Source organism: Vigna unguiculata, chromosome 3 (genome assembly GCF_037176805.1).
Source record: "Vigna unguiculata cultivar grain cowpea cultivar isolate G323 ecotype 2 chromosome 3, ASM3717680v1, whole genome shotgun sequence".
Taxonomy (NCBI): Eukaryota; Viridiplantae; Streptophyta; class Magnoliopsida; order Fabales; family Fabaceae; genus Vigna; species Vigna unguiculata.
In genome coordinates this window covers 57817766-57843533 of record NC_140794.1, presented here as the reverse complement: position 1 = coordinate 57843533, position 25768 = coordinate 57817766, and the positions used below count along the sequence as shown (strand labels likewise).

Below are 25768 nucleotides of genomic sequence, written 5' to 3'. Positions count from 1 at the left end.
TACATCATTCACTTATTTATGAAAATATCTTAAATAATTGATTGAAAAAATGAACATTTAAGTGACCACTAATTTAAAGTGCACATATAACACAAAATCATGCACACAGATTGTTTATGGTTGACTTTGTTGGAAAACAAAACATTGAAATCAATAGAAAAAACAAATGAAATCAGTGTAAATCAATAAATATATATAACCTTTCACACTTATGTCTGTAATTAAAGTAATTAAATGCATAATTTATTAATGAATTAAATTATATTTTTAATCTAAAAAACACGTCAATTCTTTGAAACTTTACATAATCTTTAAAAATTAATTAATATAATTATTTAATCTAATTAATTTATTTTTAAATTATTGTCAATCAAAATATTTTAAAGTCTGATGTCGTTTTCTTTTTAAGAGATTTACTATTCGAAAGGAATTAGCCAAATTTAAAGGAATTTTTGTATTTCTTTGAATTAATTGGCTGGTGAGCGAGGGAATGGAAACTTAGGATTCATCCTTCATGGCATTTGCCCTCCTGCAAAGAAATTTGCGAGATTGAAGATTTATTTTTACAATAACACCCTAATTTAAAATCACTTGTACATCATGACATCACCACTCTGTATTATTCTATTGTTTGTATTTTTCCTTTAACGAACTCAAATATGTTTCTTATACACATGTACACTAGGTTTTTTTTTCTCTAATTTCTGTAATCAATATTTAGAAAATAATCTACTTGTAAAATGTATTTCTCACAATAATTTTAGAAGATAAAAATGTTTTTTAATTAAATATTAATTATGTCATAAAAAATAGGTTTCTTTGGTCACAATAATAATTAATATCTAAATATTTAATTTTTCTTTAAATAAAATTAAGGGATTATTTAAAAATAAACATTCTTTTTTTTTTCAAAATTAATAAATAATAATGTTAAAAAAATTAACTCATCTAAAGTTCATTTAATATTTTTTAACATTAAGGACAATTCAATAATTTTTTATTTTTTTTATCTGTTACATCTTTTTTTTTATTAATCACTTTAATCAAGTCCAAATTATTAATCACTCACAAATTTTCACAAATTTGGCTCCCTAATCCAATAAAAAATCACCTTCAAATCTCTTAAAAGAAACAACACTAATTTTATTCTCTATTTCTTTCAATATCTTATTCTCCCTCTCTCCTAAATCAATCTATAAAAATAACACACATTTATATTGTGTTTGGATCCGCATGAGTACTGTTCATGCGGATAAAAAGTGAGTTACAAACGTGTTTGATTTTAGTGATTTGCACTTATTTGAGATCGCATATTTGCTCATGAGTTATAAATTTTAACACTCTCTAAAATGAAGAGGAACGCAGGAAAAAAATAACTCATCACATTAAAATTACTTCACTGTCCATGTGTTTATCCATTTAATATTAACTTATATTTATTACGAATCGATTCAATTATATATATATATATATATATATATATATATATTCTATATTATAAATTATTTTAGGTTATCATTAACAATAATAATAAATTATTTAAAGTTATTAATGATAATATCAATAAATTATATTTTTATAATTTTAAATAACATTTTTAATTTTATTTTAATATCATTTGTTCTATTTATATTGAAGGGTAAAATGGTAATCATATAATTTACATTAGATAGAGATGAATTTCACGTTAAAGTTTAGAGACTAAAAACATATTTAATATTTTATTTATTAAAGTAAATTAAAATTTAAAATATTTAGAAGTAATTAAAAGGAATCGGGCATAATTATACTTAAATTAAAGATGAAATAAAATATGGAGTGTTAATTTAGTTATAATTCATAATGTCTTAGATCCTTTTAAAAAAATACACAAATAATTTTTTTATTAAATATAAATAAATTTGTTGAATATAATTATTTGGTACAAGAGAATGATTTAGGTTGATGAATCAATGTGTGAGTTTTTTTTTTTTTTTTTTTTTTTTATTACATGTGCTTAAGTCCTACATATAAAATATGAAAATCTTATAAATGACTAGAGCTAATAAAAAATTTTAGATTAAACTGAATTGCATTGAAAACTGATTTAATTTTAAAGAAACTTCTCTTATAGTTTATTTTTAAAAATATGAACCGTTCTAAAATAAATATGTTTAAACTAAATTGAATAATAACTTGTATAACTAATAGATATGCATTAAAATAAGATATTCAGTTAATATTTCATACATTTTCAATACATCAAGTTATATAGAAAAGTTTAATTTAATTCATTTTATTCAAACAATAATACTCTTAAATCAATTTCATCTAAATAAGTATAAAATTCACTTCATTTCAAACTATTTTTGTATTTTTTATTCAATTATAATAACTAAGTTAAGTTTACTTTATAATTTTTTTTCCACCTGTAAAAATAAATTTTGAATGATATAATAATTAAAAATACATGATATTGTTATCTAGAACAATATATAAAGGGGATTCTCCTTTTTGTGTCCACTTTTCAAAATATCGATTTTACCCTTTAAATATAATAATTTATTAAATTTTTAAAAATTGACCATTACTTTTATAAACTTTTTATAAAATCAGATGTCTCTGCTTCTTCTCTTTTTCTTTATTTACCAGTGATTATTTTTCTATTTGTTCTGATATATTTCATTTTACTTTTAATAAATATAATTTAAATATATATTAACTTAATAACATTATAATATTATCACCTACTAATATAATATCATGCATATTTAAAAAATACATACACACATGCGCGATAGCGCCTGTGTTACGCTAGTTTTGATAAAAGAAATATATTAGTATGATTTTAAAAGAAATATAAAAGTGAATAATCTAATATTTTCAAAAAGCTTATAATTAGATAAGAATATAAAACCATTTAACATTATAAGCACATTATATTTTTATCTTTTGGGTAGAACTTAAATTTATAATTTTAGATATTATCTTTTTAAATGTATACTTTTTTGTCCTAATTTTATTATTCAAATAATTACCTTTTGAAATTAAAATATATTAGTAATTTGATCATATTTTTTAAAAGTAGGGTTGAGGAAGATTTCTCCGAGAGGCGTGGTTGGGGCGCAATCAATTGCAGTTGATGAAGAAATTCCCGCTTAATTGTTTGTGTTTGTTTAAAAAACAAAACAACATCCCTCCCACTCCCTCTTCAGATCCAAATTTTCAAAAATTTTTGCCCCGCCAACGCACCCTTCTTTTCCCCTCTCTCTCCCTCTTATTTAACGCTCCCATCTCTCTCTCCCCTCTTTTCTCCAACACTTCAATGGCTTCTTCAGATCCCATCTCTTCCAAACACTACACTTACAACAGAAAACAGAAGTCCTTAGGACTTTTGTGCACCAAGTACTTCCTCTTCCTTTCTTCCTCTCCCATTCCTTCAATTCAATTCAATGGCTAATTCTTTTTTTTTTCCTCTTTTTATTTTTCTTGTGTCAGTTTCTTGAGTCTCTATAACCGAGACACGGTGCACTTAATTGGCCTTGATGACGCCGCCACTCGATTAGGTATTTAATTTTCTATTCTCCTCCTATCTTCTTCTCTTTTTCAATCTAATTCTTGTTTCTCTCCAGGAGTCGAGAGAAGACGGATCTACGACATTGTTAACGTTCTGGAGAGCATTGGGGTTTGTACATTTTTTTCTTTCTTTCTATTTTCCCATGTTGGATTTTTTTTTTTTATCACTGTTTCACCTCAGATTATTCATTCCGATTCGTGCATGTTTTAGGTTCTATCGAGGAAAGCCAAAAATCAGTATACCTGGAAAGGTTTTGCTGCAATTCCCCTCACCCTTCGGGAGCTAAAAGTAATTTTAATCCGTGTCAGCTTATGATTTTCAAGTTTAATATTTAGGTGCTAATTTTTAGCTCGCCATGGTTTCATAGGAAGATGGGCTGAGAGAGAATTCCAGTTCTTTGCGCGGGTCCACTAACGACGACATGGATAAAGTGAGTTTTGCCCAAATACTTCAACTTGCTGTTCTTTTTTCTTTTTAGTTAAATATATCATTGTTTTTAGATTAAGTAATTGATTAATTAGTGGCACCAAATAATTTCTTGTTGACTGTGTGTCGTAGGTTTCTGATGACGAAGATGATGAAGAAACACAGTCCAATGCCGCAACTGGAAGTCAAAATGACAAGTTGAGCCCTAAATCTACTCAACCCAGATCACTAAAAAATGGTAATTAGACTCCAAACACGAAGAATTAAGCTTTGTCTTTTGACGTGGGGAATGCGTTGCTGTATACACTCAAACTATTGATAACATATATCCTCAAACTCTCATTTATTATTAATTTTATATATTTTCTGAAATACAACATTATTTTTAACATTTTTTTCACATATTTGGATCAGTTTAGAGATTTAATAGGTTGGCGCCTCTCTTTTTGTCGTGTATTTTCACAAGCACAGAAAAGCTAACTTTTAGAAATTTCTCTTGTGCGAGGTTTGATTCTTCCACACATTTTTTTTTTTTGCAGAAAATCGACGGGAAAAATCTCTGGCTCTGCTGACCCAGAATTTTGTCAAGCTCTTTGTGTGCTCTAATGTGAGGATTACCATTAGTTTTTGGGACGTCCGATTTGATGTATCTTTTTCTTAGCTGTGTAGCGTGGTATGTCAAGAATGACAATGTTGACTCTACTTTACAGGTTGAGTTGATCTCCCTTGACGAGGCTGCAAAATTATTGCTTGGAGATGCTCATAATACCTCAATAATGAGAAGTAAGAGTATGTTTTATTCTTTGAAACTATAATACTGGACAATACGAATATAACTATTTCATGGTTGATTTAAAAAATTATCATGAGGCAACACATAAGGATTGCATAATTACTAACCTTTTTGTTATTGAATAAACCATTGGCACGTTTTTGGTTCCCCTCCTTATACTATATTTTAATGTATATTAAGCGCATTGTTAAACAATGATTAATGTTAGTTCTTTATTCGTTGGCTAAGATAAAGACTTCCAGCTTTTTTTTCTCTTAGACTCTGATTTGGCCTTGCAGCAAAAGTTAGACGCCTATACGACATCGCAAATGTGCTATCCTCCATGAGCCTTATTGAGAAGGTGATACTCGCCATTCTTTCATTTCTAATTGCTGAATGTCTTAAAATTTGTTAGAGAGTGAGGTTCGCATATCTTCGTCTGTGCTGATTTGTTTAACGTAATTGCATAACTTAGCATATTCTAGTCCTCAGCTTACGATGATTTTACACATTGACAGACCCATACGTCAGATACAAGAAAACCGGCGTTCAGGTGGCTGGGTCCTGAAGGGAAGACATGGAATGAGTCGCTTCACAAATCAAATCAGAACGAGTCTAGAAAAAGGGCGTTTGGGAGTGATATTACAAACATCAGCTTTGAGAGGAATAAGGTGGAATTATTCACAAATGGAGACTTAAATTCGAATCCTAAGAAGCTAAAAGTTGAAAATGATAGAGGGCCGGGTCAGGCAGATGAAAACGATTTAAAACAAGGCAACAAACAAACTCCGAAGAGCTATCAGTTTGGTCCTTTCGCTCCAGCGTGCGTCCCCGGAGTTGGAGCCTCTGGGAATAATAACGTAAAACAGGTGCATGACTGGAACGGTCTAGTAACTGCACATAGCCCTCAGTATCAAAACGAAGGTAATCAATATTTCATATTTCCCCCAACATAAAACGTGGTTTAATATTATTGTTTGGATTTTCGTTGAATTATTGAAAATTACGTTGAAATACTATTTAATGCGATTTTAAGTAAGAGCTATGATATGTTAACAAAGTATTTTTATCAATTACGTTGAAAATTACTTTTTTTTTTCAATGTTTTGTTTTATACTGTTCTGGACTTAAAAAGTCTCATTTTAAATGTATTCGATTAATTTGATTTGGTTCATATGAAATCGAGCTTAAAAAAATCGGTTCAAAGTATCGAGTTTATTTGATTTGATATTGTTTTTTTTTTTTGAAAGTTTTATAAATATTAAGAAAAGAGATAATTTTAGTTTGAGTTGATAGAACATTGGATAAGAGAGAATCATAAAATATAGTCTGCAAAAAAAAATTGGTATAGATTGGACAAGTACACTTTCTATCTTCAATCTATTAGATAGGTGAACTGTTCTTTTTGACATCTTATTGGTATTTGTTTTTTATATTTATCGTTTCGTGATTCATTCTTTCTTAGCTCATCTTGCACTTGCACACTATTCACTTACCCCCTATGTGAGGAAAATCCTTTTACTCGTATATGCATCTCAAAATTCTCATGGGCACATCAGTTATAAACTCAATTTCATGTCTCCAACAATCACCATCCAGCCACTAGTGTGGTCAAAAGCGTTACAATTGCTAGCATATCCCTTTCAATCTTTTATTCCTTCATTCAAACCATCTACGCCCCTCATTCCTGTGGTTTCCAAAGCTTTATAAAATTGTGATGCGCATGCTGAGAGGAAGGCAGGGTTGTGTGTTTTTTTACAGCGATTCTTAAATGATGGAAAACGCTATTTCCTCCAACCTGTTGTCTTGTGTAAAAATTGGTTGTAAACTTACAAACCTGTAACCATCCGTGTTGCAGATGTTCCAAGTCTCATTTAACTCACTTCTATGGTCCAGTAATTTGATTATTGACATGTTCATTGAGAGCCAACTAATTTGATGTCCGTTTTATTTTTTGATTCAGCTTTGAGAGATCTCTTTTCCCATTACATGGAGGCATGGAAATCGTGGTACTCTGAGATTGCTGCAAAGAGACCATTAAAAATTTTGTAACTTTACTCTCAAGAACAAATCAATTATTACAAACTTTCGCATTACATTTCTTTCCTTGATGCACCCGCAAAGCTTCCCTTTACGGCTTTTTTCAACGGGGTGGGTCACCAACATCAGCTTAGGCAGTTCTTGCACATTTGTTTGTTGTATAGTTTCTACCTTTTATGTATTCGAGCGGGAGATCTTGTGCGCTCTTGTATTTCTTGTACCGAGTCTGCTAATTTAATCAAAATAAATTTTTCGAGTTGTTCAATATAGTTAAGAGTTACGGAAAACGTGTCAAAAGAACTAAATATTTTTACTATTGCTAATAACATCCTTAGGGCCAATATCTACTGATGAAGGAGTATTTTTTCACATTTTATAGCTTTTGTAGATTAAAAGTTAAGAGGTTGTATGGTGATAGGTCTAATAATGATTGATCATTAAGTTTAAAGGCTGACCTTGTATTGGTCATTAGGGTAATTTTCGGTTTGACATGATGATAAAAGATGTGGGAGTCAAACAATAAGAGGTTGTATTTAAGACTAATAATAGTGAGCATAATGAAGGAACAAAATGGAGATGAGTAGTTTTAAAGGGAGAACACACTGAATTCTCTTGCTGAAGTACCTTTTGGTCAGAAAATTGACATCTATGTAAAGTAATTATCCTACTCCATATATAAAAAAAGGGGAAGGAAAAGGGAGAGGAGAATACCACAAATGTTGAGAGAGGTAGAATCATATAGCTTGAACATGACCTGGATAATGGTTGTGATTGAGGATATAAGAAAACAAAATGAAGAGGCGAGGCACCTATTGGAGTAATCCTTACGAAACCAAGAGCGGTACAGGAAGATGAATGAGGAAGTGTAATGGACCTTGCAAAACTAGATAAGAAGAGTGAGAGTAGATGTGGAAGAAAGAACAAAATCTTAATAAAGTTGATGGAGAAGACGAATAGCAAAAATGAAATCCAATCCCTTGTAAAATGCAAATAAGAGGAATGTCAATTCCTTGTAAAATGTAAGTAAGAAGAATTCCGATCACTTATAAGATGCAAGTAAGCAATTTTATCGATCTCTTACTTGTAAAATGCGTTAGGGAAAATTTCCGATTTTTTGCTTGTAAAATGCACTTAAGAAAATTTTCTGATCTATTACCTGTAAAACGCGAGTAAAGGAAAATTTCCTGTCACTTACTAGTAAAATGCACGTAAGCAATTTTATCGATCTCTTATATTTAAAACGTGAGTAAGGGAAGATTTTTGATCACTTGTTAGTTAAATAGACAATAGATAGGTTGACGTTTTAGAATTCTTTAAGTGAAAGTTTTTTTTCAATGAGGTTTAAACATTTATTTTTTAGCTTTTTAGTCTTTTAGACTAAAGGTTAGGAGGTTTTATGGTGATAGATTAAATGTTGATCACATCATTAGGCCTAATATTGGTTGAACTGATTTCTTCGCATTTTATAAAATTTTTAGTCTTTTAAACCCAAGACTAGGAGATTATGTGGTAGTAGATCCAATATCAAGTGACCATTGTTTCTAAAGGTCGATCTTGTATTCTTGGGTCATAAGAGTAATTTTTGATTTAATGTTGTGATAAAAGATGTGAAGGAATAAAAGAGGAACAAATGGTTTTAAAGGCTCTTAAAAATTGACGGACCGAAAGTTATAGACAAGTTGTTTTTGTTTTTTCTATTTTTATGCATTATCTATTTATATTTATATCCTTTTCTAAACTTTTAATCATTTTGATCATCAAATTATAGGAATGAATGAATATAATCTTTTCAAATTAATGATGTTAACTTTTTTTTTTTACACAGACTGATATTTGACCGGAAACGTGTCAAATATATAAATACTTAAAAATATCAATCTAAATACAGTTTAACATGAAACATGTTTCATAACTTTAAATTACATGGATTAAATTTATTTATTTTTAAAGTTTAAAGATACCAAAATTTAAGTAAAGGACAAATTATAATTTTGCGCTTATATTTAAAGAATAAAAACTTATTTGAACCTTATTATTATAACCAAGTGTTAGGTTAGCATAGATAATAAATAAATAATTATTTTTTAATATTCTCTGCATGGTGAATAATATCCTATTCTTTCGATTCTGATCATAATAGATACGTACGTAGTTATTCGGTTTTTGTCCTCATTCTTTCCAACCAAAATGATATTTTGATTTAAAGGTTCTCCTATCCCATTTTAACGCACTGATGTGACACAGTTCACATTTTTTTTCTTTCATTTTGGTTTTCTTTGTTTGGTGTTTTCATTTGAGAAAAAATTTCTCCCACTCTCTCCACTTCTCTTCCCTTCTCTCATTCTTTTGTCTTTCTCCCACTCATGCTTCTTTTCCGTTCTCTCAATCCTGCCTAGGTTTTTCACTCTTGCCTTACGAGGTTTCGCAGGCCTTATTTGGTGTTTCATGGCAGGTGGGGAGGAATTTTTTAAATTTCTAATTTAAGATTTCATGCATTTTGGATTTGTGTTAGTTTTGGTTGTGTGCACTAAATTATTTACAATATTTTGTTGGTACATGGAAATCTGGTTTTTGTAGAAAAATTCTGGGGATTCAAAGGACTAGAATGCATTGGTCCAAATTCATGATGAGTGTGGTCAATTACATGTTCCGGGCCTCTAATATTCCCTTCCACTCCACCCATTCTTTACATACTTTTTGTAATTGCATATGAGCTATGAGAACTGGAAAGCGATGGTGAGTAGCTCAAAATGGGTTTTGGTACAAAGATACTGTCATTGACAAACAAAATATGGGATCTTTTAAAGTAGTGATTTGAATAAGTTTAAGCAATAACAGGTACGAGGCCATAGAAGCCTAAGAATAGAGAATAAAACAGAGTCTGGGCTTTGGATTTGATGAATTTTCTCAATTTAATTTTATTTCTCCTGAAGAAGATTTATTAATTTTGGTGTTAGTTTGAGTAAATGTTGACCGATTCTAAATCTGTATATCGTAAATATGTTTAAAAGTGAATTCATTCATATTTGACCTTTGATTGTTTGTTTCATAATTTTTTTACAGTTATTTAATTGAGTTGATTTTTTTTATTATATTCTTGAGTTAAATATCTTTAATTTGAGTTTAAGAATGTAATATTTGAAGATCCGTAAAAGTTTCAGTTTTATTTGGTTATACACTTTACTGTTAAATTTGTTATACATATTCTTTATACAGTTTGTTAATTATATATATTCTGTTATAGTTTGTTTTACAGTTTTTCATACGCATTTCGTTTTTGGTCTTCTTTGTATAAACTTTGTATAAGCATCCTTTTCGGTTTGTGAGCTTCATAAGATTGACGGTTGGTTTCTTTTATGTCACCATTTCTATTTTCTCCTCTTTCTTTTCCTTATGAATTGTCAGCAGAGATGTGAAAAAAAAAATTTGTACTTCATATATTCGAGAATAAAATTCATAATGAGTAAGAAATTGATAATAAATATTGTGAACGAAACATGGATGCGTATTTTTTATACCCAAAACATGTAGAATATTATAGTATTCGTAACCTCTAGATATCCGTTATACTTTCATAAATTGAATATTGAATTTTGTTTAAAATTTATGATTAAAATATATTATTAAATATTTTAAACTTTTGTTTGTAAATACTTTTAAGTACAGTACACATGAATATTAAAAAAATATAAATTTTGTATAACAGATAGTTACACGAATCTGAAACAAATATTTATCTCGCAACTAGAATGAGAGGAAATTACTGCCGGTATCCTTGCAGAAGGTTTTAATCTCGTTCATATACATATGTTGAATAAGAATCTCTATATTCTTAGAGAAAACTCATTCAATCTTTCAAGGAATCATGATCATGTTTTTCACAACCCAAAAAAGAAGCACTTAAACATACAGAGACAAATAATAGACATGAAACGACATGTGATACTAATTGTTAATTAAAAAATCGAATGGATTGGACTTCAGATCGGATTGAATCACACAGATGAATAAATTTTAGGCTACACCCTATCACATTTCTGCCAGCACCTTATTACTGGAAATTTTTTTCCGAAAAGCAATCGCCTCTTTCTATTATGGAAAGATTTCCTGAAGGGTTTTTTTATGGGGTGGAGGGAGAAATTTAATGGGGTGTAAGAAACAACAGCCTAAATTTTAACATCTTTAAATAACTGTTGAAAGATACCTGAGGAGATTATCTGAATGGATTGGATTTCAGAGCGGAGAAATAGATGAATAAATTTGATCATCATGAGGAGATGATCTGCACCAATGTCCCAAAATTAATGGCAAATATGTCCAAAATCAACAATGCAGTGTGGTGCCATGACTATTATCATTAGTCATATAAAAACATTTTAAATTCATTCACAAAAGAAAATACACGTATCCAACCACTCATTTATAGATGTACTCTTGATCTTTGTGTTTCGATGACCTTTAAAAGTGTTTCTGTGTAAAAGAGCAATTCTCTTTAAATACCATCTTTGTATAAATTATTTTACAAATGAGAGACAGAAATAGAAAAACAGAGAAAGGTGGTATTTATAAATTATATTATACTATCATATAACTATTATGTTTATAAATCAAATGTACAGACACTTAGTAATTATATACCCTGAGCTTTTAACCTTTAGGTGATAAAATTAAGGCTCAATTGCACAAATTGTTCAAAAATAGCTTCAATAATAAAATTGTTCAAGATATTAATTTCACATTAAAACCATTCTCTAAACCAAACAAACATTTATAATTTTGTCAACAACCTCCATGATGGTAGTAGTTTTTCTATATATGCAACTATTTTCACTTTCAAGCTTCACTTAAGAAATGTCACCACCACCTTGAATATGATTGCACTATCCAACCCGTCATGAAAAAAGTGGGATGGATAGTAGAAATGATATTTCAGTCCGGGTGAATTAAAGTTCAGAGAAGTCTGCCACGATATTAGAAATTACATGCATGATGATGGGCCAACATAACCAAATCAAATTAAAAAGATTACCATCATAAAACTAGAAACCAGTTGTGTTGTTATACATTGACATAATGTCTTCTCAACATTGAGATCCAATCGTAATTTGCTTCTTGCCCACACCTTATTCCATCTCAGCTCTTAGATAAGGATCACATCTTTGAAGGAGAGCGGTACCAGCCCCACGGTTCATCAGAGATGTACTGAGTCACTTGCTTCACACTTAAGTAATTATCAAGTCCCCTGAAAATGTTAATAAAAAGAGTTACTCACAAGCTTAAATAAAACTAAAAAAGCTTTATCTTCCACTCCGTATCTGAAAATGATCGAGGTGAAGTCTTGTTTTCTCTTTTGCAATCATACAAGAGTCTAGAGCATTCAACATTCTAAGGACTTCAACTTATAAGTGTGGGTTTTCTTCTTCTGTTTTGGATGTTGGACATTGTGTCCATAAAAAAAGAAGGCACTTGTATTTGTTAATTTAGGAAATAAAGACCATACCATTCTCCTAATTCACGACCAAAGCCGCTGCGTTTAATGCCTCCCCATGGGGCTTGAGTGAAGCATGGTTGAGAACAATTAATCCACACAATTCCAGCCTTAAAAGCCTGCATTGAACAAAGACGATCTATTAAGAAGCAGAAACGATCCAATTAATATGTTGTTTTCCATGATAACCTAGGACCAGTCTCACCTTAGTAATGCGCTCACATCTTTCTAGATCATTTGATATTACAGCAGAACCTAAGCCATATCTGTGGAAAGTCAAAGTATATCAGATATCAAAACACAAATGAAGAGAACTACAAGTTTAAAGACGAAGTTAAAGTCAGTGCACAGAAAACCACCAACTCACACAGTGTCATTTGCTAGATCAATAGCTTCTTCCTCAGTGCTAAATGTTTTTACACAGAGAACAGGTCCAAATACTTCTTCTTTCCAAATTTGCATAGAGGTTGTCACATCAGTTATGACAGTCGGTTCAACAAAGAATCCTTTCTTTAGATGCTGCCATTGAATTTGAGAAAGAATATCCAGTCCTCAAGAATTGTAGAAGCACGTAACCAAAACATACCTTCAAAGAAAGTATTAATCATACCTCAGGGCGAGACCCACCAGTCAAAATGGTTGCACCCTCACTCTTAGCATTCGAGATAAACTTCAATACTTTTTCATACTGAACCATATATAATACAAGTATTAGATATCACATAGCCTTAAAGAAAAGTGTGCTTATATCAATAAGATATTTTAAGTTGCAAAACCAGAAAGAAAGCTAAAGCATTGAAACATATAAATCGAGCAGGAGAAGGTTCCTTCTTCCCTGATTCCCTCTCATGATATATACAGCCAGCTAACCAATAATTCTTGTATTGAAGCTTTTCTATACGCTTAGCCATAACTCCATCTATGATCTCACAGCCAGTCCCAAACCAAGATAAAAAAGGAAATTGTTCTGGGTCTTTGACTACCAAAGTAAAACTTATGGATATTAAACACATTCAGTCTGATCAAAATTTCACAATTAATGATTATATCATATTACCATTACATTTTCATTTTGACTAATAAATAAGGCATTTGCATTTGAACATACCAAAGCATACCCGTCCTTTACTAGAAAGAGAGTAAGGTGTAAGTGTAAATATTATAGCATATAAAGAAGTAAGAATCGGCAAGTTACCTGTCCCTCACTAACAACAGGGCCTAGTCTGCAACCTTCTTCCAAGGGATCAGAAATTTTGATATTTTTTATCCATTTCACAATCCTATTCAAAAACTCCGTTGCTATACTTTCCTGAAACAACGATAGTACCTTTGTTTATCAGTTTTAGCAGATAAATGTCAACATAATTCCTACCAAGTTGTTTAAAAAAATTCAACCACAGTTGAAGTTAATATGATAACTGCCAAATACGTTTACAAAGAAGAAGAAAAAAGAAGTTGCATATACTTGTTTTTTAAGATATCCGTGTGTTGAGGAAGGAGCAGGATCTATCCAGTAAACTTACATGTACAATAAGGCGGGAAGTTGCACTGCATATTTGACCATTTGTCCAGAAGCAGCCAAAGATGGTCCATTCAGCAGCTTTTTAAATTACGGAGATAGGATCCAAGTCATGTAATAGGTAATTGATAAAAAAAACATTAATCATTCTCATTCGGTATTTAAGGGAATGTGATTCCATGCTGCAAGTAAACACGTGCTGTCCATAACTAAATTGCTACACTCAAGAAAATCACTTACCCTTGTCAAGGTCAACATCCTCAAAGACAACGATTGGACTTTTTCCACCAAGCTCTAGTGAAACAGGCTGCCAAGAAACCACAAATTTGATATTACAGTGATTCATGAAGAAACCAGAAATTTGACGCGACAAAGATTCATGCACTAAGAAAACACAATTAAAATACGGGGGGAGAAAAGGGTTCAGGTGCGCAGTTTGGTAGCATAGAAATATATATGCGAACTGAGAAAAAATGAATAGTAACAAGGGGCAGAACTTAAGATAATAAGTTATGTATTATTACACAATCAATTATAGTTGTATTTCACAGTCAAAATAAACCGCTATAACAGATATATAATCAATTATACATATTTATTATTTGTAAAATAAATCATTATTAATTTCTACTCTTATGCAATTTTTTCCTTTTTTATTTCAACTCCATTGTTCTTTAACCAAACACATTTATTTCTACATTATTTCTCTTAAAAAAAAATACAATTATTTCCAATTTATTTGTAACTTATTACTCTTCTTTTCTTTTGTGGCCCACTAACTTCCTCTATTTTTTCTCCTTCTACCAAACAAGGTGTTAAAAACACAACTGCTTAAAAATACCTTGACCAGCTGGGCTGCGGCCGTCATAATCTTGCTCCCAGTTGCAGAGCTTCCAGTAAAGGCAATCTGTTCAAGAAGTTATGGTCACGATGTAACACTAGCTTTGCAAACTCAATACATTGCATTAACAATACATGCAACGATGCAAGACACAAAACTAGATACAACCCCGTAGAATAGAACTTCAATTGTTTTAAAAAGTGAAGGGAATTGAACCTTGTCGACATCGGGATGGACTGCTAATGGAGCACCGGCTTCAGGTCCTAATCCAGTGAGAATGTTCAACACACCAGGAGGAAGCCCCACTTCTTTGCAAATCTCACCTAGCTCCAAACAGGTCCTAAAAATTGAGCATAACACAGCATGAGAATGAACCAACAAAACAAAGAAGCAAGCTGCAACAGTCAACGGGAACAATACACACACAGATGCCAACTCAGACGGCTTCAATATTGCGGCACAACCCGCTGCCAGAGCAGGAGCAACCTTCCAAGTAGCCATCAACATAGGATAATTCCTAAAACAACAACACTCAATAATCATCAACTATATATAGGATCAGCATTGATCAAAGCGGGTCAAAAAAGATGGAAAAAAGTAGTACCAGGGAGTTATTAATCCTACAACCCCAATTGGCTCCTTTAGAACGTAACTCTTGAATGTGTCCATGGGAAGAGACACAGGAGCCTTTTGTTTGGAGTCCAATTTTTCAGCCAGATCAGCGTAGAACTCAAAGCAACCAGCAACATCATCCTACACAAAACAAATAACCGTGCTCGATGATTCAAGTTTAATTAGCTTTTCATTAATTTTATTTTTCAATTTAGGGAGGTGAGGTTACGATGTCCCACGCGGCTTCATCCAGCGGTTTTCCACAATCGATGGCTTCTAGTTTTGCGAGCTCGGGTTTTTTCTCGGTGACCTGCAAGAGATAATGGAAATAAGAAAATGGATAAATAGAAGAGAGAAAACAAAAGCGAGTGAAGTAAAAACCTTGGCAGCGATGGCACGGAGATAGCGGGCCCGAACAGCGCCGGAAGCGGAGGCCCAATCGGCGCCTTTGTTGCGGGAGAGGGCGGCTTTGGCGGCGGCGACTGCGACTTCGACGTCTTCCTTAGTAGCGGCTGGGATATCCCCTGCATCGAGAAGGAAAGTGTGAGTGAATGAGATTGAAAATGAGATCTGATGTGATGGTGGAGAGAGAAGAAGAGAAGAAGAGAATAAAAAAGAACCGATGATCTGTTGTGTGGAAGGGTTGATGATGGGAATCCGTTTGCCGAGGGCAGGGACTTTCCAGTCACCGTCTATGAACAATTGACGGTTGGGAATTCCGATGGACATGTTGTTGCGTGGCTCTGTCTGCACAAGTTTTAGTGTAGGTGTGAGTGTCAGTGACTGAGCTCAACCGAGTTAGTAAAGTGATGAACTTTCCACGGCTTTTTCTGTTGTTATCTTTACTTCTCTCACTTACTCCTTTATTTTCTCCATTAAAATTATGACCCGTGCAAAGCACGGATTATTTATTTCTAACAATTAAAAGCAAATGAAGAAATTAAAAATAAATTTTATATTTTAAATAATTAGAATATTAATTTGAATAAATTTACTATAAGTCTTTCAATATTTTATTATTTAATTTATTTTTAGTTTATTAATTATGTCAATGTTTAATTGCTTTTTATTATTTCATATAATATTTTAAAGTTTATTAGTAATATTATGTTATTGTATTATGATTAAATATTATTATATTATTATATTATCAAGAATAGATAAATTTTTTAAACTCAGACTTTGTTCTCATTTGGAAACACTTCTGAAAGTTGATAATAAGTAAAAATTGTTCGAAAACATTAAACAAATTCTTAAAAAAAATGCTGTATATGTCTATATTTAAAATTTAAAATGTAAATTTTGTTATCATAACTTTACAGTAATTTCAAATTTAAATTTAGTTACCATATTCAAATTTTTCATTCAAAATATGAATCTTAATTCTTCATTTTATAAAAAGAGTGAAATTGAAATAGTTAATTAATTTTTTTATAGTCAAAAGTTTAAATAATTCACAATTTTTAACTTTTAATAATATAACTATTATATATTATTGAAATTATTTGTTTTTAATAATACACTTATGTCAATTTTTAATTTTAAATAATACACTTATTTGATTATTTATTTTCTTGCATTTTTTTAATTTCGTATTTTAAAAAACGCATGTTTATACCTTTCGTTCTGAGAAACTCTTAGGATGTGGAGACGATTTAAAAGAGAGTAAATGGATGAATTTGAAGAGATAAAGAGGTGATTGTAATGTTGTTTGTTTTGATGGATAAATAAAGGGATTTGAAGAGAAAGTTCATGAAAGTTTGTGAATAATTTGATAATGTGACAAATGAAAAAATATTTTAATAGATTAAATTATAAAATTACTCTTTTGTCCTTATAATTAAAAAGAAGAAAAAATAAATTTTATTTAGGTAAAATTAATTTAGAATAATGGAAAATATAAGCTATTTAGTTAAAATAAAAATTTAACAGGTATAATAAATTTAAAATAAAATTTGATTGACTGAAATTTTGTTTTAATTGTTTGTTGAATTACAAAAACTAATAATATTATTAGTTATTATGGTAAAGGCAAACCTACTACAGCACCACGTCACAGACCAAACCACCACTACCACACACATGTTTATTTGAAAACAAGAAGTGAAGGACAATTTTGGTTATTTGCATAGGATAAATAGTAAATCATTGCTCATCCTTCAACTATGTGAAGATGGAGACAACATACTCTCTTGCACATCCATTTTTTCTATCGTCTTCAAAATTACATAAACGAACACACTTGTTTCTTGCAAATTCATCTGTTTAAATAGTACATGTTCGGAAGCGAACACAACATTGATATGCATTAAGATAGTTATTAAAATTGATTTTTAAATTATAATTTAGATTTAATATAAATTTGTTGTAATTTTAAATAAAGTATTATATATTATATTTTGAATTAGAATAATAATAATCGAAATGATCAATAATAATAAGATTATAAAAAAAAGTGTATATATATGTTAATTTGAATTATCATTATTTTTTTTAGAATGGTTTAATATAATGTAATATGTTAAGTTTAGAAAGTTTTGAGACAAACATTTCCAAATACATGCATATTCTATTAATTTCAGTCCATCATAATTACATTTGATTTTAAATAAGGTTTCCTTGTTTTTTTCACACATACGCAGCGAAACAAAAGGGTAGCAAAGAAAGAACATATATGGAATGAAAATAGATACAATCTATGGAAGGAAAACAATTATTATCTCAATAATTAATGATTAAATGTACTAAAATAAAAATATACAAATCAAAAGTGTAACAATAACAAAAAAATTAAATCAAATTAATAAAAACTAATTGACAAAATATGATTTCTCAACTCTACCAAGTACACCTATATCCCGTTTCTTAAAAACATATAGTCTGAAAAACATGGGAAAGAGAAGTTCCTTATAGATACACAAATTATGGAACGTGAATGAATTTTTATAATTTTTAAATAATTAAAACAATTACAATTAAAAAATTAATCTATTTATCTAAATAAAAGTCTAACCTTTGTCCTCTAAGGATGCAAAATGCAACATTTCATATGATACCGTCTCCTAAATTTAGTGTGAATATTCAAAATGACTCAAACATGGTAAAGGAAAAAGCCACACCTATGACTGCATGCCGTGAAACCTTGGTTGTGAAGATTCACCTAGTTTTCCTTTACTATGTTTTTTCATTTGTGAATTTAATAATGGTATTTACTTTCATCTATTAGATTGATTCACATGATTTAGAACTTTCAAGGAGGTAACTTGATTAGATTTCTAATATAAGAAATATCAAGTTATTAAAAATTGAAAATTTGAAATAGAATGCATAGTAAAACAATTCAATCATCCCAACAAGCACTTCATAACGCATTTATACAGCAAAAAACATATGAAAGATTACACTTGAGAGACACTTGAGGAATGAAATCGAACAATTAGGAACTTCTTTAGGTAGTCTATATCGCAAAAACATGTTCAGTTGATAGATTCTTCCTTTATTGTTTATATTTTTTCCAAATTAACAGAACAAAAGTTATGAAAAATTGAATTGTAAGATCAATGTTGTAAAAACTTTGTTTAACCATTGAGTTGAAATTGTTCAATCCAAGACTGAATTATAGCATGTCCTTACTATTTGTTGGATAAAAAATGATAAGAAACAATTATAACTAGAGTATTGCACTAGAGATGAATTAAATAATGATTGATGTAAGATTAATTGTGATAAACTATTATCTTGATTCCATAATCTGAATTTGAGGAATCATAAAAATTAGGTTGATATTGCATATCAAAACTCAAAAAGGATAACAATAACAACAAAACTTTATCTCATTGGATAAAATTAACTATATAAATTACACAATAAAATCAGCTTCATGAAAAACAAAGACTCTTGCATAAATACCAAATGTGGATCATTTATCATTCATACATTAAAATTTTTTTGATAATTAGTGGATATTTTATTTTAATTTGCGAGAATTTTTACCTTTCGCAAATTAATTTGAAGAAATTTTCTAAACTCTTCCTATGTCATAATCTATTTACCTTTCGCAAATTAATTTGAAACCTGCATTTATAAATTATTAATTTAATAAAATCTATTTTTTATAATAAAAAAGTAAATAAGTATATAAATTTATAAAATATATAAAATTAACCAAAATTAATTTTATTGATGATTTCCGATCAGTTTTCATTTTTTTAGCTCATACACAAATATCAATGAATAAAAAATTAAATCTTTTATATAACTCACATAATTTTCTTACGATTTTTTTTCTTAATAACATAAAAAAATAATTATAATAAATAAACTATTCTTTCCCATAAACTGCCAGGTATAAAGTACAGATAGACTAACACATATCATTAGCATAATTAACAAGCATGGAAACTGATACAGAAACATATGTACATGGATCATACTTAACTACAAACTACGAAGAATAAACGAATACACGAAGGATGAAATTGAAGACACAGAAAGCATTAAAGAGAAAGAAAAAATGAATCTAGAAATGCAGAAGAAGAGAGAGTATTGAAATTAATGTTTGTGCGTGGCTTTGGAATACTTGGTCTTGATCCATTGAAGGCCAACGGAAGTACCATCCTTCAACTTCTTCACACCGGTGGAGGCCACTGCTTTGGTCTTGCCAAAACCCTCTCCGAGCTTTTGCTTGTATTTGGTGCTGTTGTTGCTGCTGTTTTTATTGCCGGAACCAACCGTCACAGGATCAGGACCATCGTCCCATTGATCAGCCCAGGAATTGTAGTTGTTCCCATCCATTTCTCGACTTTTACGAATCGCTTCACAATGATTTTGATTGGGGTAAAGGAAAAGATAAGATCTACAAGTGTTTCCCAAGGGGCCGATTCAAGGGTTTTTATACTGATAGAAAGCTTTTGCAGGTGGTTTATCAGAAATCAACTACACCTTAAGGTCAAAGGTTAGAAATTTGATTGTGTTTTGTCACGTGTAACCGCTTTTGATGATTGCATTAATTACTTTGTTATTCAGAAGCTATTTGTTCATGATTCATCAGAAGTATAATAGAGGGATTTGAAGCGGTCATGTTCAACATTGACGTCTGCATTGAACCTTCTCTTTGAGAAGTTTATTTGACTAGTTTAATAAAAAAAATTCTTGGATGTTTTGGATCAATCCATCCACCACGGTTGTGCTTACGCTTCAAATTCTTTGTTTTTTATTCATGTGCAGAAGCTTCGAGGAGAAAGGGATTAGTGTTGAGAATGGATTTGTTGACCTGGGTTTGGTGGTAGCGAAAGATCTATTGATGATATAAGATATTATTTTGACATAACTAAAAATAATCCCTCATTTAGAAATGGCATTCAACTAAAGTCATTGACAAAGGAACATGCTTGAATTCGTAATATCAAAACTAAAATCACTCCCATCACAATTAAAAAACAATTGAATATACATAAACGTCTTCTAGATTAAAATTTAACAACTGGTGGATGATGTTAAATCAAATGGTTCGAATGGTACTGAATAAAAGATTGATTTATATTCGAAAAATATAATTACGTATAGTATTTGATTGCTCATTATCCAATTTTTAAAATTAATCTATATATATATATATTATTAATACTTATTTTGAACTTTTTTTAATTACTTATTCTATTGTTAATACTTATTTTGAACTTTTTTTAATTACTTATTTTACTATTTCAATATTATTATTAATTTTAAGCTTATTTAAGGTTAACTTATGTTTTAATGTTTTAAGTACATGATAAATTTAAAAACTTTATTTTGTTAAATAAATAATGTGGTTCTTAAGTGGTGAATAAGTATTTTTTTGTGATGTCACTTTACTCGATTGTCGTCACACATAATTTTATTAATTACTAAAAATTTTAATTTTTATGTTTTCATCCTATCTCAAGTTTCTTATAATTGGAAAAGTAGAAACTAACTTAAATACACATTTTAAAAATAGTTATTTTTCGTAAATATTATTTTAAAAAATTAATCAGGTTAATTATATTTTCTCATATTTTAAATAAAATAAATTTGTTCCTCAGTAACAACATTCCCTTAAATATTTATTATCACTTATCAACATTTGTCTTAATGGAGTTCAATTTCTTTCATTATAAAGATGTAAAACCAACCTCCAAAACATACATTATTCTCAGTATGCAATCCAATAAACTGTCTTTTCCAAGTAGATGTTGATATGTGATAAAGATATTATATATCTTCTACTTTTAATTATTTTGATAAAGATATCACATATTTGATTCTCTTTTATTATTATTATCAAATATTTTGTTTTATTAGTTTTACTTTTCCCTTTATATGATCAGACATTGTACTTTATATATTTTTATATATTGAACAATGTTCTAATAAATCAACAAACAAGCTCTCTTGGAGTTGTTTTCACCAAACACTTTTTATGCATATTTGTACGTATTCTTCCTTCTCATGACTTATACATACTAACATGGTATCATATTTAAATCTCCTTTTGCATTTTCTCCTTTTTTCTTAACATTCTCTTTGATTCTTCAAGTAGAACGTGAATTTAAGGCTACTTCTTATTCTAATTCTCAAGACTAATCTTGCCTTTCACGAGAGATATGGTAAAAATTTTCGTGGTGGTTTCTCTGGCAATCGTGGATGGGGATGCTTTCCTTGGTCTGGTGGTCACAGTCTCAAATATTGCGACCATTGTCACCGAACCAATCACACCTCTAGTAACTATTGAACTAAGCACGACCTGCCTCAAGCTATTACCAAAACACTAAAGTCGATCCTCCTCCTTCCAAGCCATCTACTAGTATAGTTGATGTCGTCTTATCTCCTACCGATGTTCGTGTTGGCAAGGATGACAAAGCTGAAGTTCAATTTGGTTTTTTGGTTTCTCTAGAGAGCAATATGAAGCTCTTCTCGCCTTGATCTAGCAGTCTCAAAATGATTCTTCTTCCACAATTGTTCATCAATGTACTGCCAAATCCATAGGTTTTATTTTTCCCTTTTCTTCTTGGATTTAAGATAGTGGTGATACTGACCATATTTGTCCTTTTAAATCTATATTTCAAAGTCTTAAACATATTTCTCCTATTTCTATACAATTACCCAACCAAAACTCTATCATTACTAAATTCTCGGGTACCATTGTCTTGGGCAATCTTATACTTCATAACATCCTTTTTATTTCTGAATTTTTTGTTTAAAATCATTTCTATTCCTAAATTGCTTAATTATACTGATTGTTTTATGTTTTTCTCCCAAAATACTTGTCTTATTATGTAGCCCAATACCTTCAAGACGATTAGAGCAACTAGGAAACATCAAAACCTGATTTATCTCGTAGATAGTTTTTAAGACATACGTAACTTGAGTATATCTCACACAAATATTTTCTTACCACATTCTGCTATCATAAATAATGCTAGTCCTTTTAACTTGTGGCATATGAAACTTGGTCATCCATTTAATAACATTTTAAAGCTTCTTGTTTATGATCATTCAAATATCTTTTCTCCTTCTATTATTGCTTATGATGCTTGTGCTCTTGTCAAACATAAACGTCTGAAATATTATTCAAACACTAATAAATCTCTTCAATGTTTGAACTTATCCATGTTGATATTTGGGGTCCGATTTTAGTCTCTTCCATTGATGGATACAAGTATTTTTTTAACTATAGTTCATAACTATAGCAGATTTACTTGGATTTTTTTTCTTACAAATAAAACTAAAGTCAGGCATTTTCTTCAAGATTTTGTTACTTTGACAGAAAATCAATTTTTTTTTTTGCAAGCCTAAGAAGATACGTTCCGATAATGGCAAATAATTTTTTCTTAATAATTTCTATAATAGTAAGAGTATTTTTCATGAAACTTCCTATGTTGCAACTCCTCAACAAAACAAGATTATTGAGAGGAAGCATTAACATCTTCTTAATGTGTGTCATGCTCTTCTTTTTCAAGCAAAAATACCAAACATTTTCTGGTCCTATTCACTTAAACTGATTGTTCATCTTAGTAATAGGTTACCCACTCCTCTTCTCAGTATCAATATCCTTATGAATTAGTCTATTCTACTAAACCCGATTTTTCTAATCTAAAAGTTTTTTGTTGTTTGGCTTATGCCAGTTCTGCCACTACTGGAAGAACTAAATTGAATTCTCGAAGCTTAAAATGTGTTTTCCTTAGTTATAAATTTGAAAAAAAAGGATATGTTTTGTATGATCTTTACTCCAAGGATATTTTTGTGACTATGAATGTTATCTTTCATGAAAATATTTTTCCTTACTAATTCTCGTTGCCATCTGATAACTCTATTCCTTCATTTGATGATTCTTATTCCTGTGATATTAGCATGTATGATTTTTCAGCTTTACCTGTTTCACATGCCACTGACCTTACTATGGATCCTGTTGCTAGTCTTGTTTCTGATAATGGCTGATAATGCTGAAGTTATTGATCTTGTTTTTATAACTTCTCATAGAGTGTAAAAAGGCCTTGATACTTTGAGATCAATATTGTTGTGGTGTTGCTTCGACTTCATGCTCTACTTTTTACACACCTTATCCAATGCATTTATTTGTTTTTTTTATGATAATTGTTCTCTTGACCATATTGTCTTTTGTCATAATATTTCTGTCCAAGCTCAACCTTTCTTCTTCAAAGAAGTTGCTCAACATGACTGTTGAAAACAAGTTATGGATGTTGAGTTACATGCTCTTGACAAAAACTAGACTTGGACTTTAGTTCCTCCTCCTCCTGGCATTAAGCCAATTGGTTACCTCTGGGTTTACAAACTTAAATATAAACCAGATGACACATTTGATAGGTTTAAAGCACGATTGGTGGCTAAGGGTTTTACTCAAACCAGGGGGTTTGATTATTTTGAAACCTTCTCCCTTGTTGTCAAACTTACTATTGTACACATCATTTTAGCCTTAGCCACCACTAGTGATTGATTTATTCATCAGTTGGATGTTGACAATGCTTTCCTCTTTGGAGACCTACATGAAGAGATCTATACGAAGCCTCCACTTGGTCTTTCTTTTCCCATCCAAATCTTGTTTGTAAGCTTAACAGGTCTATATATGGTTTAAATCAAGCCAGTCATAATTGGAATAAAAAATTAACTTCAGAGTTATTTCTCCTTAGCTCTGCTGACCACTATCTCTTTGTGAAGAGATCTGCCTATGTTATTACTGTTATATTGGTTTAGGTCGATATTGTGTTTTCTTAGACACCTCTTTGATTGCTTGGAAATCTAAGAAACAAACCATTGTTTCACGGTCTTCTTCTGAGGCTGAGTATTGCCCCTTGGCATCTCTGACATGTGAACTACAATGGATTTAATACCTTCTACAGGATTTGCATTTGCATTCTTCTGTTCCCACTTCCTACACTGCCTTTTGTGACAACAATTCCATTATTCACATTGTCAAAAATCCCACTTTTCATGAAAGAACCAAACATATAAAACTTGATTGTCAATTATTCGACAAAAAGTTTGTTGATGACCTTATCCACCTTCTCTATGTTCCTTATACTAGTCAACTTGCTGATATGTTTACTAAGTCATTACATCTTCTACTTTTATGTTTTTCCGGATTGCTACTTCCAAGCTAAGACTTTACAATCTTCATGCCCACCTTGAGAGGAGGTGATAAAGATATTGATAAATATATCATATATATGATTCTCTTATATTATTATCAAATATTCTGTTTTATTAGGTTTTACTTTTTTCTTTATATGATTAGACATTGTACTCTATATTTTGAATAAGGTTCTAATAAATCAGCAAGTAAACTCTCTCTGAATTGTTTTCACCAAACACATTTTGTGAGTATTTATACGTGTTTTTGTACGCATTCTTCCTTTTCATGTCTAATACATAGTAACAATAAGAATTTCTCAATTATAAAATTGTTATAATTTTTTGAAATATAAAACTATGATATATATCAGCAAACAATCTCTATTTGAGTTGTTTTTACCAACACTTCTTGTGCGTATTTGTACACATTGTTGTACGCATTTTTCCTTTAAATTACTTATACATAGAAAAATAAGAATTTCTCAAAAATAAAATTATTATGATTTTTTGAAATATAAAATTATGATATATTTTCAATTTTTATTCAAATAATAAAATCATAATTTTATAATTATACAATTTTAAATTAAACTAATAAAATTATAAAAATATAAAATTCTTATATATATATATATATATTACCGTGATAATTTTTTTTTATAATTTTGAGTAATTATTTTTATATATTAATTATTATAATTATATAACAAAAATATGAACACAGGTAAGTTTAAATAATCTTGTAGCTTTAGAACCATAATTTCTTATAGATTCCAAATATAATTTAGCCTTATTTTTTGATGTGAATTTCAAATTTTACCCACATCTACCTGAATGAGTAAAGTTGATTTAATTTTATATAATCATTTGAACTAATAATTACATTTTTTTTAAAATAAAAAGTA

At 30.0% G+C, this 25768-nt stretch overlaps 3 protein-coding genes and 1 long non-coding RNA gene across 5 annotated transcripts; 2 read left to right on the top strand and 2 right to left on the bottom strand.

Annotated features, from left to right (window-relative positions):
- Window positions 1–3206: 3206 nt before the first annotated feature.
- LOC114176859 (E2F transcription factor-like E2FE) lies at window positions 3207–7059 on the top strand. 2 transcript variants are annotated; one of them, XM_028062039.2, is made up of 11 exons: window positions 3207–3384; window positions 3478–3545; window positions 3612–3664; window positions 3767–3844; window positions 3924–3986; window positions 4115–4220; window positions 4522–4589; window positions 4693–4771; window positions 5054–5115; window positions 5273–5678; window positions 6718–7059. In XM_028062039.2, exons 1-11 carry the CDS (start codon window positions 3305–3307, stop codon window positions 6804–6806), a joined length of 1152 nt encoding a protein of 383 aa, XP_027917840.1. In that variant the 5' UTR covers window positions 3207–3304; the 3' UTR covers window positions 6807–7059. The 2 variants fall into 2 exon arrangements, with proteins under 2 accessions (XP_027917840.1, XP_027917841.1); XM_028062040.2 differs by having other exon boundaries at window positions 3209–3384; window positions 4693–4765.
- Window positions 7060–9042: 1983 nt separating this feature from the next.
- On the top strand, window positions 9043–9826 carry LOC146887970 (uncharacterized). The gene is made up of 2 exons (XR_014993320.1): window positions 9043–9246; window positions 9372–9826. It is a non-coding gene; the product is annotated as an uncharacterized LOC146887970 (long non-coding RNA).
- A 1812-nt stretch (window positions 9827–11638) lies between these two features.
- Window positions 11639–16120, bottom strand: LOC114179073 (aminoaldehyde dehydrogenase 2, peroxisomal). Its single transcript, XM_028065277.2, has 15 exons — window positions 15875–16120; window positions 15636–15778; window positions 15484–15564; window positions 15247–15395; window positions 15067–15159; window positions 14859–14982; window positions 14643–14708; window positions 14042–14108; window positions 13806–13882; window positions 13478–13591; window positions 12893–12970; window positions 12650–12801; window positions 12488–12548; window positions 12295–12401; window positions 11639–12036 (listed from the first exon to the last, which is right to left on the bottom strand). Exons 1-15 carry the CDS (start codon window positions 15981–15983, stop codon window positions 11946–11948), a joined length of 1512 nt encoding a protein of 503 aa, XP_027921078.1. The 5' UTR covers window positions 15984–16120; the 3' UTR covers window positions 11639–11945.
- Window positions 16121–19607: 3487 nt separating this feature from the next.
- On the bottom strand, window positions 19608–20284 carry LOC114179172 (uncharacterized). Its single transcript, XM_028065413.2, has one exon. It carries the CDS (start codon window positions 20046–20048, stop codon window positions 19806–19808), a length of 243 nt encoding a protein of 80 aa, XP_027921214.1. The 5' UTR covers window positions 20049–20284; the 3' UTR covers window positions 19608–19805.
- Between the last annotated feature and the right edge of the window lie 5484 nt (window positions 20285–25768).

Excerpts from the sequence above, each read along its gene's own strand:
- LOC114176859 (XM_028062039.2), top strand. The coding sequence starts at position 3,305 with ATGGCTTCTTCAGATCCCATCTCTTCCAAACACTACACTTACAACAGA. Across the intron at positions 3,665-3,766 it reads ACGTTCTGGAGAGCATTGGG|GTTCTATCGAGGAAAGCCAA; the intron begins GTTTGTACATTT and ends TGCATGTTTTAG. Across the intron at positions 3,845-3,923 it reads TCACCCTTCGGGAGCTAAAA|GAAGATGGGCTGAGAGAGAA; the intron begins GTAATTTTAATC and ends ATGGTTTCATAG.
- LOC114179073 (XM_028065277.2), bottom strand. The coding sequence starts at position 15,983 with ATGTCCATCGGAATTCCCAACCGTCAATTGTTCATAGACGGTGACTGG. Across the intron at positions 15,779-15,874 it reads TTCCACACAACAGATCATCG|GGGATATCCCAGCCGCTACT; the intron begins GTTCTTTTTTAT and ends TTCTCGATGCAG. Across the intron at positions 14,983-15,066 it reads CCGTCTGAGTTGGCATCTGT|GACCTGTTTGGAGCTAGGTG; the intron begins GTGTGTATTGTT and ends CTCAATTTTTAG.
- LOC114179172 (XM_028065413.2), bottom strand. The coding sequence starts at position 20,048 with ATGGATGGGAACAACTACAATTCCTGGGCTGATCAATGGGACGATGGT.